The sequence below is a fragment of the Mustela erminea genome, chromosome 10, assembly GCF_009829155.1.
Source record: "Mustela erminea isolate mMusErm1 chromosome 10, mMusErm1.Pri, whole genome shotgun sequence".
Taxonomy (NCBI): Eukaryota; Metazoa; Chordata; class Mammalia; order Carnivora; family Mustelidae; genus Mustela; species Mustela erminea.
In genome coordinates, this window is record NC_045623.1 from 44,974,833 (window position 1) to 44,988,770 (window position 13,938).

General features: G+C 35.9%; 1 protein-coding gene across 5 annotated transcripts in view; it reads left to right on the forward strand.

Annotated features, from left to right (window-relative positions):
• The window catches only part of USP33 (ubiquitin specific peptidase 33), a 54,198-nt gene that overhangs the window by 16,881 nt on the left and 23,379 nt on the right, over window positions 1-13,938 (forward strand). For 4 of the 5 annotated variants that reach the window (XM_032301587.1, XM_032301588.1, XM_032301589.1 and 1 more), the window contains 6 exons: window positions 326-388; window positions 2,067-2,219; window positions 5,549-5,651; window positions 6,490-6,559; window positions 8,853-8,966; window positions 12,993-13,071. In XM_032301587.1, coding sequence (XP_032157478.1) covers window positions 326-388; window positions 2,067-2,219; window positions 5,549-5,651; window positions 6,490-6,559; window positions 8,853-8,966; window positions 12,993-13,071 — 582 coding nt within the window. The remainder of the gene's footprint in view (window positions 1-325; window positions 389-2,066; window positions 2,220-5,548; window positions 5,652-6,489; window positions 6,560-8,852; window positions 8,967-12,992; window positions 13,072-13,938) is intronic. The other variant, XM_032301591.1, reaches the window with a different exon arrangement.

Here is a 13,938-nt window from a genome sequence, read left to right on the forward strand (position 1 = left end):
CCAAAGGCAGAGGCTTAATCCACTGAGCCACCCAGGTGCCCCTAAACTTTGGGTTTTTAACTTGTGGTGCTTTTGCAGAATTTTAGTAAATCATTAAAATATTTTGTGCTTGCCTTTATTAGAGGTGACTTAGCTTTTAGCTTAGAAATATTCTCATTTTATTCTTCTCTTCCCAATACCTTTTCGTTAAAATAATTGACTGTGTAAAGCCACTTAGTCATGAAGTTAAAACCTGTAATCAAAACTTAATTGTAACTGCAGTGTTATTATACATTTATACATGTTATAAAATGCTTTATTTTTCTTCTTGTATAATTATTTACAGAATAGATGTTCATATGTTGGTTGTGGTGAATCCCAAGTAGATCACAGCACCATACATTCTCAGGTATGATATAGAAGGTTTTTTTCTATTTATTTCTTTGCTTGCTTGCTTTTTAAGTTTTTATTTTAATTCCGGTTGAAGTACAGTGTTTTATTAGGTTTTGGTGTACAATACAGTGATTCAACAATTGCATATATCACCCTGTGTACAGAAAATTTTCAGGTAGGATATTTTTTAAGGAGAACCTTAAGGAAAGGGAAAGCAAATACAACATTATTTCAAGTTTTAGTTCAAAATTTTGCCCTTTTTCATATAGAGGTGTTAGCTTATACTTTTTAAAAGGTGGGGAGGGGGATTGCTAAGATCATTATTAGATTGGGGTTGTAATTAAGAAAGTAATGATTTGAGAAGTATGCCTCCTGATTCATGAAGATGGTAGTTGTAATTTTAGGAGTTGTAAAGATTGAAGTTGAGTGGATGCCTCTGCTTGTGATGGGGCCTGGCTAACTTCAGGTCTCAACTCTTACTACCTTCTCCTGCCTATCCTCTTAACTAGAGTTCCCTTTCTACTTCACCCTGGGGTTTGGTGCTTGTCTGTAATTCTGGCACGCCTCTTTTTAGTATTAGGTAGAACTCCCATTCTAGACTGCAAGTTTCTTGAGAATGAACTGGCTTTTTCACATTGATATTTCTGTCGCGTCAATTATTCTCAGTCAGGGTTCTTCAAGAGAATTAATTAAGCCTGAATATCCCAAGGCTCTCAGGCAACATTGTACCTACAAAGGCCGGAGATTTATATATGCAAGATCACACGTTCACTATTCCTTGAGCTGTTTTTTGCTTTGACTTATATCATTGGGCTCATTCGTTTGCCACTCTGATATTCTGGAATAGTTACTGTGCTTTTGTCAATTATTTTCTTATATTACACTTACTTGCTAACTGTAAAGCAGAGTCTTACTCTTGTGTTTGTCTTCATGTTGAACAGTGGTAAAAAAATGACAATAGAATAATTCCTAGAGTAGGGTTACTTTTCACTGTACTTGAGCAATTTACCAGAAGAATGTGTTTTTGGTGTTCCAGTTTTAACTCTTTTGGGTATATTGTTATTCGTCAAAGGCCAGCAGTTTACCTTATGGTTTTTAAAAAGATTTATTTGCTTATTAGAGAGAGAGCACAAGTGAATGAGGGGAGTGGCAGAGGGAGAGAAGACTCCACTGAATACAGAGCGGGATGCAGTGCTCAGTCTTAGGAGCCTGAGATCACGATCTGAGCCAAAACCAAGTGTTGGATGCTTAACCGACTGAGCCAAATAGGCACCCCTCTTAAATGATTTTTAAGTTTATTATTATTATTATTATTATTATTATTTTTAAAGATTTTATTTATTTATTTGACAGACAGAGATTACAAGTAGGCAGAGAGGCAGGCAGACAAAGAGGAAGGGAAGCAGGCTCCCTGCCGTGCAGAGAGCCTGACGCAGGGCTCAATCCCAGGACCCTGAGATCATGACCTGAGCCGAGGACAGAGGCTTTAACCCACTGAGCCACCCTGCTGCCCCTAAGTTTATTATTTTTTTAGTAATCTCTACACCCAGCATGGGGGTTGAACTCATGACACTGAGATAAGAGTCCCATGCTTCCAACTGAGCCAGTTAGGTGCCCCCTTATATGATCTTTTGAAATGTTTTCAGCTCTCTCTAATTTTGTTTCCTCTTCTCCCCTCCTGTGAAATTATATAGGAGACAAAGCATTATCTAACTGTGAACCTTACCACTCTTCGAGTATGGTGTTATGCTTGCAGCAAAGAAGTATTTTTGGATAGGAAATTAGGAACTCAGCCTTCTTTGCCTCATGTAAGATCACTTCAGCAAACACAAGAAAACAATGTCCAGGTAATAATCTAACTTTATTTAACTAAAGTATCATACATTTTCAGGTAGTGATTTCAGAATTTATCATGTAGTTGAAATTTAAAACAACTGTACCTAATTTGTACTTGAAAATTTTATGTAATATGCATTTTTTTCTTGATTGAAACACTAAGGCTAGCCTTTGTTCTTTTGTAGAGTAATAGGTTATGGTAAGATCGAAGCCCACCTCTCTAAAGATGGAAAAGCACCAAGTGTTGTGTTTTAAAACTTTAAAAAAAATGGTTAAAAAAGTACATTTTTTTCTATAAAAAGTATATACTTTTTTCTAAAAAAGTGTATCTTTTACTAGCAATCTGGTTCTAGGAGAGAGGGCAGGCCTTTCATAGGGAATTAGAAATACGAATTCAGCTCTTTTTTTCATTTCTATCCCTTTTCTACCCCCATTTATATTACTAGGAACATTTTACTAATTTATCAAAAACCAGATAGGATATCTTAACGCTTAGCATTCATGTTTGGTCCCAAAATATGTGTGGGCTTGCAAAGATTGGTCACTTAATTTTGAGAATTTTCAGTTATATAAAAAGAGGAAAAAGGAAATGAAAAAATTAGAACAGTGGCTTCTAACTTATTTTACCCATTTGCTCTATATGGTTTAATTAACACATTAATGAGATTTTTCCTCACATGTCATAAAAATCACATTGTATTTGTATTCTTTTCTTCCTTGATACCAACTCTTTTTTAAAAAATTTTTTAGATTTTATTTATTTATTTGACAGAGAGACAACAAGAGAGGGAACACAAGCAGGTAGAGTGGGGAGGGAGAAGCAGGCTTCCCGGTGAGCAGAGAGCATGACACCAGGCTTGATCCCAGGATCCCGGGATCCTGGATCATGGCCTGAGCTGAAGGCAGATGCTTAACCACTGAGCCACCCAGGAGCCCTGATACAGACTCTTCTATTTTTCTTTTGTATCTTTATCATATTTTGATAGTAGACATTTATGCTAATAAAGTAGCTCGCCATACACATTCTGTAACTAAAATGACTAGATTTTAGAAAAGGTATAACTTGCTGCATTTCTAGTTTTACTGTTGAATGGCTCTAGTGTGTAAATCACCACATTACCATTACTGTTTTTCCCACTGATATTTATCATTCAGAAATGTGGTGGTTTTTTGATTCCTTGATAGTTTGAAAGTAAATTTTTTTAAAATTTATTTTTATTTTTATTTTTTTTAAATTTTTTAAAAGATTTTATTTATTTATTTGACAGACAGAGATCACAAGTAGGCAGAGAGGCAGGCAGAGAGAGAGAGGAAGAGAAGCAAGCCCCCTGCTGAGCAGAGAGCCGGATGTGGGGCTCGATCCCAGGACCCTGGGATCATGACCTGAGCCGAAAGCAGAGGCTTTAACCCACTGAGTCACCCAGGCACCCCGAAAGTAAATTTTTTAAAAAAAGATTTTATTTATTTATTTGAGAGAGAGACAGTGAGAGAGAGAGCATGAGAGAGGAAAAGGTCAGAGGGAGAAGCAGACTCCTGGTGGAGCTGGGAACCTGATGCGGGACTTGATTCCTGTACTCTGGGATCATGACCAGAGCCGAAGGCAGTTGCTTAACCAACTGAGCCACCCAGGTGCCCCAAAAGTAAATTCGTGTGAACATTCTTGCATTACTAACAAAAATGTGGTAACAGAGTGTAATCCCATAAAGAACTAATAACAATTTATAAGGGTAGTGCTCAAAGGTGGTTGAAAAAAATAAGTGCAGATAGTTCACAAAAACGAAATATAAGTAAAAACACATTAATAAAATAATCATCCCTGACTTAAGTAAGTTAAAACACCTGTCTGTTGACATTTCTGCATACTCTTTTTTTTTAAAGATTTATTTATTTATCTCAGAGAGAGAGAACAAGCAGAGGGCCAGAGGCAGAGGGAGAGAGAATCCCAAGCAGATTCTTTGCTGAGTGCAGAGGCCAACATGGTGCTCAGTCTTAGGACCATGAGATCACAAACTGAGCCGAAAGCAAGAGTCCATAGTTCAACCTCCTGTGCCACCCAAGCATCCTGAGATTTCATCCAATGAAATGTTAATAAATGTTGAACCTGGTTGGATAAATATACTGATACTTTTCTGATGGCTTGTAAATAATTCTCTAGTGAGAGATGTATAAATAAAACATCAGTCAAAGGCATGAATTTAATTTCATGCAACTTCCTGATCCCATTGTTGAAGAAGTTACTCAGAAGAAAAAATGTTATTTGTACAGATTTTTTTTAGTATAAAATTTCTATGCTATTTGAATCCAGTTCATTAGAGCATTAATTATAAAATAATATTGGAAACCATTCAAATGTCATTAGTGCAAGTTTTTTCTGGGAGGTAAAATTTTAAGTGATTTTTTTAAGTCTCTGTACTTAAATATAACTGAGTGAGACTATGGGGCCAACTCAAATGTTCAGTATCTACAGATACCAGGAAAGTAAGGTGAATGTATAAAGTGGGTGGGTATAAAAGTACATATGCATGCATTGTTGAGGTGGAATAAGGCTATAATAAGTTGGAGAAGCCGAGCACATGCTAAGTGCATGCTGCTTCTTCAGTTTCTTCCTTTATCTGAGTGTTGCTAAATGGATTCACTGTGGTTTGATCATCTGTTATAAGAGAACTTGCATAATCTGAGTTTTATGTGAGCTCTCCCAATTTTTAAAATTTAGATCAAAGTTTTTCTTTTGTTGTAACCTTTGAGTTACAGTTGTAACCTTTGAGTTAAGCCAATACTTGAAAATTAATTCTGGAACATTTTATTACTATTTAAAACAAGTGCACTATTTCATATGAACAAAAGGATGCAAAATAAGTAAGGTAGCAAGTGATCAGGAGAGATTGTAGGTCTAAAGATAAGTTGGTGTGTTATAATAGAATAACTTAAGTTATTTTTTTTCTGTGAAAAGTTAAAGAAGTCTGAGAAGACAGTGTAGGGTATTCCACTTAGATTTCTTTTAGCCATGATGTGATCTCACTGAATTGGATTGGAATTCACTGAATTAATTGTGTTTAAATTCAGAAAAGTCACAAGTGGCTTTGTTGAATTCAAGTACATATTTTAATATAGGGTGACAGGCTCTTACCTAGTGTAAATCCTTACTGCTTTCAAGTTACAAATGTAAATTTTTTTTGACATAAGTATAAATTTTATTCTGATTAGTAATACCAGAGTTTGTTCTTAATAGTTTTAAAATAACATCTCTTAACTTTTAGACTGTAGATGTATATGAGATAAAATTTAAAAAAATTTTTACATAAAAGATTTTTTCAAGTTGGCTGTCTTTTCTTTTATGAAGGATTTTAAAATACCGAGCAATACAACATTAAAAACTCCTCTGGTTGCTGTATTTGATGATTTGGACATAGAAGTGGAAGAAGAAGATGAGCTTAAGGCAAGAGGTAAAATAATTCTCCTGTCGCTCCTTTGTATGGCGCTACCCATTTCTTTAGGAAACTGTGTAATGTGAAAATTTCAAATTCCAGAAGTGAAAGGGACTCTGTTGATGTTGATGACCAAAAAAGAATTTAGTTTTATATTATTGTATTTGCAAGGAAAGTAGACTGATAACTTTGAATGATGCTTGGTTTCTCTGACATCACTTTACCAAAGCCCACAATTCTTAGTATAAACTATCTGTATATAATATAGTACAGATTTTGTGTTTTGTAACTGATACAAGGGAATTTTAATTTTTTAACTGTGTATTTAAATAATTATTTGAAAATTAACACTTGTACAAGCCTGAGGTCAGAGTTGTTCAAGTTGTTATTTTGTATTTCCATTAATAAATTTTTTTCATAATGTATTTTTTTAAATTCTTAATTTTTTTGAAAAATTATGGGGTTCAAACTCACAACCCCAAGATCAAAGTCTTAGGCTCCACCAATTGATCCGGTCAGGCACTCCTATTTTGTATTTTCTTTTTTAAAGATTTTATTTATTTATTTGACAGAGAGATCACAAGTAGGCAGAGAGGCAGGCAAAAAGAGAGGAGGAAGCAGGCTCCCTGCTGAGCAGAGAGCCCAATATGGGGCTTGATCCCAGGACCCTGGGATCATGACCTGAGCCGAAGGCAGAGGCTCTAACTCACTGAGTCACTGTCCCTATTTTGTATTTTCTTAGCATAGATTGGGAACCATAATAATTACCATATATAGTTACATGTTTGGTAAACATTTATAAAATTAAGTCATTGCATTATTGAATGATAACATAATTTATGATTTTTCTAAATAGGTCTTACAGGTTTGAAAAATATTGGAAATACTTGTTATATGAATGCAGCTTTGCAGGCTCTTTCTAACTGGTAAGTAGTTAAATAAATTTTGTATAACTTTTTTAAAGTCATTCTTTGCGGAAGACAAAAAGAAGTCATTCTTTGAGCAGATGACCATGCTGCTAGTATACGGGCATACCATCCTGAATGTGCCTGATCTCGGAAACTAAGCAGGTTAGGTCTGGTTAGTACTTGGATGGGAGGAAACCATGCTGCTGTAGTATGCTTAAGGAATAAAAAAAAAAAAAAAAAAAGAAAAGAAAATGAGAGGAGAAAAGAAAGAAACATACATTAATAGTGATATAAGAAAGAATAATAATTCTATTCAATTTCCTTAGCCAACAGGATCCCAGAAGTCCTTGGCTGTACTTTTCTCACCATCCTCAATGCATTCCTCTCCTTCCATCTTACTTTCTGAAATGATCCCATTTATAAAATTATGTGGATTAACAAACTATGTAAATGTCTTGAAAAAGTTTTTTTTTCTTTCTTGTTAATCCTCAAGGTAGAGTAGGCAGAAATCCGGGTTGGGACATAATCCATTGTTTTCCCAGTGGGGTTACTCTATTCATGTCTATAGTTTCCTGAGACTTCTGGTTCTCGCTTAGACCCTAGGTAGTTGTGTGTCTTTGAGCAAGTTATTTGTTTTTACATGTAGAACATGAGCTTGAACTAATTTCTGAAATTATTTTTAGTTAGGGGTTGCTATGAAAATATTTTACTCTTTTCACTAGGTGGAAAAGTCACAGTATTCAGATTTTTTTTTCTTTTTTCCTTTTCTTTTAGTTTTTATTTATTTATTTGACAGAGAGACAGTGAGAGAGGGAACACAAGCAGAGGGAGTGGGTGAGGGAGAAGCAAGCCTCCTGCTGAGCAGAGAGCCCAGTGCAAGGCTTGATCCCAGGATCCTGAGATCATGACCTGAGCCAAAGGCAGATACTGTTAAGTCCATCTGGTCTAATAATACGTAGTTTAAGTCCAGTGTTTCATTATTGTCTGTCTGGAAGATTAAAGATGGGTATTGAAGTCCCTTACTGTTACTGAATTGCTATTTATTTCTCCCCCCCCTTTTTTTTTTAAAGATTTTATTTATTTATTTGACACAGAGAGAGAGAGAGAGATCACAAGTAGGCATAGAGGCAGGCAGAGAGAGAGAGAGGGGGAAGCAGGCTCCCAGCAGAGCAGAGAGCCCGATGCGGGGTTCGATCCTGGGACCCTGAGATCATGACCTGGGCTGAAGGCAGAGACTTAACCCACTGAGCCACCCAGGTGCCCCTATTTCTCCCTTTAGATCTGTTAATACTTGCTTTGTATATTTAGCTGGCCCTCTGTTAGGTATTTAAATATTTACAAATGTTACCCTCTTGATGAACTGATCCCTTTATCATTTTATAATGCCCTTCTTTATATATTGTTACAGCTTTGAGTTAAAGTCTGCTTTGTGTAATATAAGTATATAGCTATCCATTCTTTCTTCATTTCCACTTGCATGGAATATCTTTTTAAGATAGCCAGTTTGTTCTGGGTCAGGGTTTGGTCCTCTGTCCAATCTGTTTCATGTAACTATTTGAAAAGACTCACAGAGGTTCCCTCCAGCTAATCACACTCATAAAAGACGGTATTGCCTTTTAAGTTGCTAACTTGAACCACCAGATAGATAGTAGTATCACTTACTGAGATATAGAAGCTTAGAGGAAGACTAGATTGATTTGAAAGTTAAATTTTGATCATGTTAAATTTGGGTATTTGATATAAATCTGGAGTTTAGATGAGACTTTGAAATTTATGAGACTTTCATAAATTTGACTGTCTGGCATGTGCATGAAAATTTAAAGTCATCCCAGGAGAAGAGTATATAGGGAAGACAGGATAAGATCATAAGATCTTAATCATAAGATCAAGTGCTGAGGAACCTTGATATTTATATATCTGGTAAGAGCAAAAAGAACAATTAAGAGGGAAAAGAGTTGCCAGAGGTAAAGAAGAAAAGTAGAAAAATTCATCATTGTTCAGAAGAAGCAAGTTGCTGAAGAATGAGGGGTAGGTCATTTGTAAATAAATGCTATTAAGAGGGAAATGAAATGTGTTGACTGGATCTGGCACCATTGAGGAGTCTGATATGGTGGGGTCAAATTTGATTTAAACGGGTAGAACATGAATATGAAGAAGTGAATGTGAAGCTGTAAAAGGAAGCAAAGTAGTTCTAGGTATGTGGCTCTATGTGCTGCCTATTCCTTGAATGCTTGGCAGTCAGTCAGTATTAAGCTTTGATTCCACTTTAACATTTTTCTTTCTTTCTTTCTTTTCTTTTTTTTTTAATTAGTCCACCTTTGACACAGTTTTTTCTTCATTGTGGAGGACTAGCTCGAACAGATAAGAAACCAGCCATTTGCAAAAGTTATCTCAAACTGATGACAGAACTCTGGCATAAAAGCAGGTATGTACTTAATGTATTTATTCTCTTTATTAATGTTTTTAAATGAATATCAAATATTAAAAGGATGGAGGTGCATGTATATAGAGTTGAAAAAAGTAGATTTGAGACATGTTCATTTTAGGGCATGTTATATTTCAAACTGAAGAGCCAAATGAAGTGTCAGGACTTGACATCTAATGTTGAACTGCTAAAGCTGCTGTTAGTGATGCTTGAGTTTTAATGCAGGGGTAGGCATTCTGACAATGCTAAAATCAGACCATAGATACTTACATGAATGTTCATTTTTCTCACATTTATTTGCTCTAAAGTGTAGCATTAGAAGAATAATTAGTGTTATAGTTTACTAATTTTGTTTTAGGACCATTCAGAAAATTGCTTTTACCATTAGTCCTTTTATAAATATTTATTTATTTATTTATTTGAAAAATATTTATTTACTTATTTGACAGAGAGACAGAGAGCACAAGCAGGGGGAGTGGGAAATGCGGGGCTTGATCCCAGGGCCCTGGGGTCATGAACTGAGCCACCCAGGCACCCTGGTCCATTTTTGTTTTGTTTGTTTTAAATTTTATTCATTTGAGAGAGAGAGTGAGATTAAGAGTGGGGGGAGGGGCAGAGGTTGACAAGCCGACTTCCCACTGAGTGAGGAGTCTGAAGTGGGGCTCAATGCTAGGACCCCAAGATCATTATCTGAACCAAAGTCAGACGCTTAATCAACTGAGCCACCCAGGTGCCCATTACCATTAGTCCTTTTTAAATGTTTCTTTTCTTTTCTTTTTTTAAATTCTATTTATTTATTTGACAGAGATCACAGGCAGGCAGAGAGGCAGGCAGAGAGAGAAGGGGAAGCAAGCTCCCTGCTGAGCAGAGAGCCCAATGCGATGCGGGGCTCAATTCCAGGACTCTAGGATCAATCATGACCTGAGCTGAAGGCAGAGGCTTTAACCCACTGAGCCACCCAGCTGCCCCTCTTTTTAAATGTTTCTAAGAACTGCTCAACCTTTCCTGTAAGAAAACAATCACCAAAGTTATCTTTTAAAAAAAAACAAACCTCATAAGGGGTGCCTGGGTGGCTCAGTTGGGTAAGAGTCTGCCTTCAGGGGCACCTGGGTGGCTCAGTGGGTTAAGCCTCTGCCTTTGGCTCAGGTCATGGTTTCGGGGTCCTGGGATCAAGCCCTGCACTGGGCTCTCTCCTCAGCAGGGAGCCTGCTTCCCCCTTGTCCCTGCCTGCCTCTCTGCCTACTTGTGATCTCTCTGTCAAATAAATAAATAAAATCTTTTTTTTTTTTAAAGATTTGATTTATTCCTTTGACAGAGACAGATCAGAAGTAGGCAGAGAGGCAGGCAGAGAGAGGAGGAAGCAGGCTCCCTGCCAAGCAGAGAGCCCGATGCGGGACTCGATCCCAGGACCCTGAGATCACGACCTGAGCTGAAGGCAGAGGCTTTAACCCACTGAGCCATCCAGGCGCCCCTAAATAAATAAAATCTTAAAAAAATAAAAAAATAAAAAAAAGAATCTGCCTTTAGCTCAGGGATAGAGTCCTGCATCTGACACCCTGCTCATCAGAAAGCCTGCTTCTCCCTCTCCCTCTCCCTGCCACTCCCATTGCTTATATGCTTTCTCTCTCTCAAATAAATAAATAAAAATCTTTTTAAAAAAGTAAACCTTGTAAGAGTTTGAGATCTTAATGATTTCTACTGTAAAATTTCATTAGTAAAGTTTTAACATTCTTATATTCCTGAATGCCTCACTTTTCTTCAAGATATGTGACCCCCTAATAAGAACATTTCTTAAGTGAAACAAAAATTTGTTACTACTTTAATTTTATTTTGATAGGAAAAGAGAATAGCTTTTCTTTCCTTTTCTTAATTGAAGTATAATTAACTTACAATTTATCTACTTTTAAGTACATAGCATATTGACTAGACAATTCTGTACATTACTTAATGCTCACAGTAATAAGTGTAGTCACCATCTGTCACCATACAGTGTTATTACAATATTACTGACATATTCTCTGTGCTTTACTTCTCGCTCTGTGACTTAATGTATTTTATAACTTGGGGTTTGTACCTCTTAATCCCCTTTATCTATTTCACCCATTCTCCTCACCCATCTCCTCTCTGGCAACCACCAGTTTGTTCTCTATATTTAAGAGCCTTTTTTTGCTTGTTTTATTCATTTGTTTTGTTTCTTAGATTCTGCGTGTAAGTGAAGCCATTTGGTATTTGTCTTTCTCTGACTTATTTCACTTAGCATGATATGCTTTAGGACCTTTCATATTGTCACAGATGAAAAGATCTTACCCTTTTTTGTGACTGAATAAATATTCCATTGTGTATATACCACATCTTTATCCATTCATCTATGGATGGACACTTGGGTTGCTTTTATATCTTGGCTATTGTAAATAATGCTATATAGGGTTGCATTTATTTTTTTGGATTCATGTTTTTATTTTCTTTGGGTAAATACCCAGTAGTGGAATTACTGGACCATTTGGTAGTTCAATTTTCAGTTGTTTTTTTTTTTTTAAGATTTTATTTATTTATTTGACAGAGAGAGATGACAAACAGGCAGAGAGGCAGGCAGAGAGAGAGGAGGAAGCAGGCTCCCTGCTGAGCAGAGAGCCCGATGCGGGGCTCGATCCCAGGACCCTGAGATCATGACCTCAGTGGCTTAACCCACTGAGCCACCCAGGTGCCCCTCAATTTTCAGTTTTTTGAGGGACCTTTGTACTGTTTTCCAGAGTGGCTGCATCAGTTACACTCCCACCTACAGTGCATGAGGGTTCCCTTTTCTCCACATCTTTGCCAACACTTGTTATTTTTTTCTTTCTTTCTTTTTTTTTTTTTTTTCTTTGATACTAGCCATTCTGATCAGTATGAAGTGATACCTCCTTGTGGTTTTGATTTGCATTTCCTTGATGATTAGTGATATCGAGCATCTTTTCATATGTCTGTTGGCTCTCTGTATGTTTTTGGAAAAATGTCTGTTCAGGTCCTCTACCCATCTTTTAATCTAGATTGTTTTTGTGTGTGTTGAATTGTATAACTTCTTTATTTATTTTGGATATTAGCCCCTTATTTGATATACCATTTGCAAATACCTTCTCCCACTTGCTACCTTGCTTTTTTGTATTCTTGATGGTTTCGCTTTCTGTGTGCAATTCTTTGACCTGAGTCTGTACTTTAAACTTTGTCAGTATGAAATTCTAAAGGTGGTTAAATCTCATAATTTGGTTGGCTTTTCATTTTTGTTTTCATGGTTAGTTGATGCTGGTTTTAAAATCTTTTTTTTTAAGATTTTATTTATTTATTTCACAGAGAGAGAGATCACAAGTAGACAGAGAAGCAGGCAGAGAGAGGGAAGCAGGCTCCCTGTTGAGCAGAGAGCTCGATATGGGACTCGATCCCAGGACCCTGAGATCATGACCCGAGCTGAAGGCAGTGGCTTAACCCACTGAGCCACCCAGGCGCCCTGGTTTTAAAATCTTAAGTCAGCTATACTCAAATAAAAATGTGAAATTCAGGGGCGCCTGGGTGGCTCAGTTGTTAAGCATCTGCCTTCAGCTCAGGTCATGATCTCAGGGTCCTGGGATTGAGCCCCATATTGGTGGGAAGCCTGCTTCTCCCTCTCTCACTGTGTCTCTTTCTGTCAAATAAATAAATAAAATCTTTAAAAAACAAATGGAATTCAGAAAAAATCTTATTTAGACAATGTACTGTGTACATTTATCTTAATTATTATTCCGGAATTTTAAGGAATTAAAGTTTTGTTTTAAGTAATTACAAGTATTTTTGAAAAGTCATAGTAGAGCATGACCGTTTCATTAGGGTGGAGAACAATAAAATGTATTTTGAGTATTATTAGTAAGCTGTTCTGGTGAGCCTATGCAACATAGTACTGGGCAATTTTTAGTGATTTTTTTGGAAACACTTTAACAGCTTGAATTCTTGATTGCTTAAGTTCTGAAATGGAAAGTAAAAGTCACAAATTTCTCATTAAAATTTTTTCTTACTCAGGCCAGGATCTGTTGTGCCCACTACTCTGTTTCAAGGAATTAAAACAGTAAATCCAACATTTCGGGGCTATTCTCAGCAGGTAAGTTTTTATTCTTTTTCATTCATAACACTAATCTTTAATAAGTTTGCAAAATGCCATTATGCATTATCTTTTATGTAGTTATTTGTATTTCTTCCTTTGTAATTTATTTATCCATTGTTTTAGGTCATCACTTCTTGTGTTTATTTACTGAGAATAATCTGTTCTCATATTTTTAGTTTATATTTTTCTACCTTTCTTGTAATTTTATATTTTTCTAGAAATTGTTAAATTTGTGTTGGATAAATATGTCTCTCTTTTAGTGCTTTTAGCTTCAAAAAGTTACACATCTAGAGAAAAATTTTCACCTATATTTAATGCTTAATTTTTCAAAATATTTAATTCTCTAATCTGTCATTTATTTTGTGTTACAATTCAAATTTCATTTTTCACAGAGTTAACTAATTGTACCAAACTACAGATTTAAGAATTTTCTTATCTGATTTTTAAAATTTCTTCTTTATTAATTTTTATGCTTACATTAATATTTTATAGGGTCGGTTTCTGGGCTTTAATTTATTTCATTTACTTGTTTTTGTTTTTGTTTTTTTTGTAGTTGTACTGATGGCTCAATCTGTAGCTTTATATAGTTTCCTTTAATGTTAACACCTGGCTCTCACATGTTTTTCTTTTTCAAAACAATACCTCTTCCCTTTAGATTTTTTTCTGGTGCACCTTCCTGGATCACCAGACACTGATTTGGTACATATAAGTTGGGTCTTCAAATTTGTATTTTCTTTTCTTTTTTTTTAATTGAAGTGTAACTGACACACAGTGCTGCATTTTTTTTGGTGTATAGTGTTGTGATTCGACGATATTACATAGTCGTGCTGTGCTTATCACAAGTGTAGCTGCCATTTATTGCCA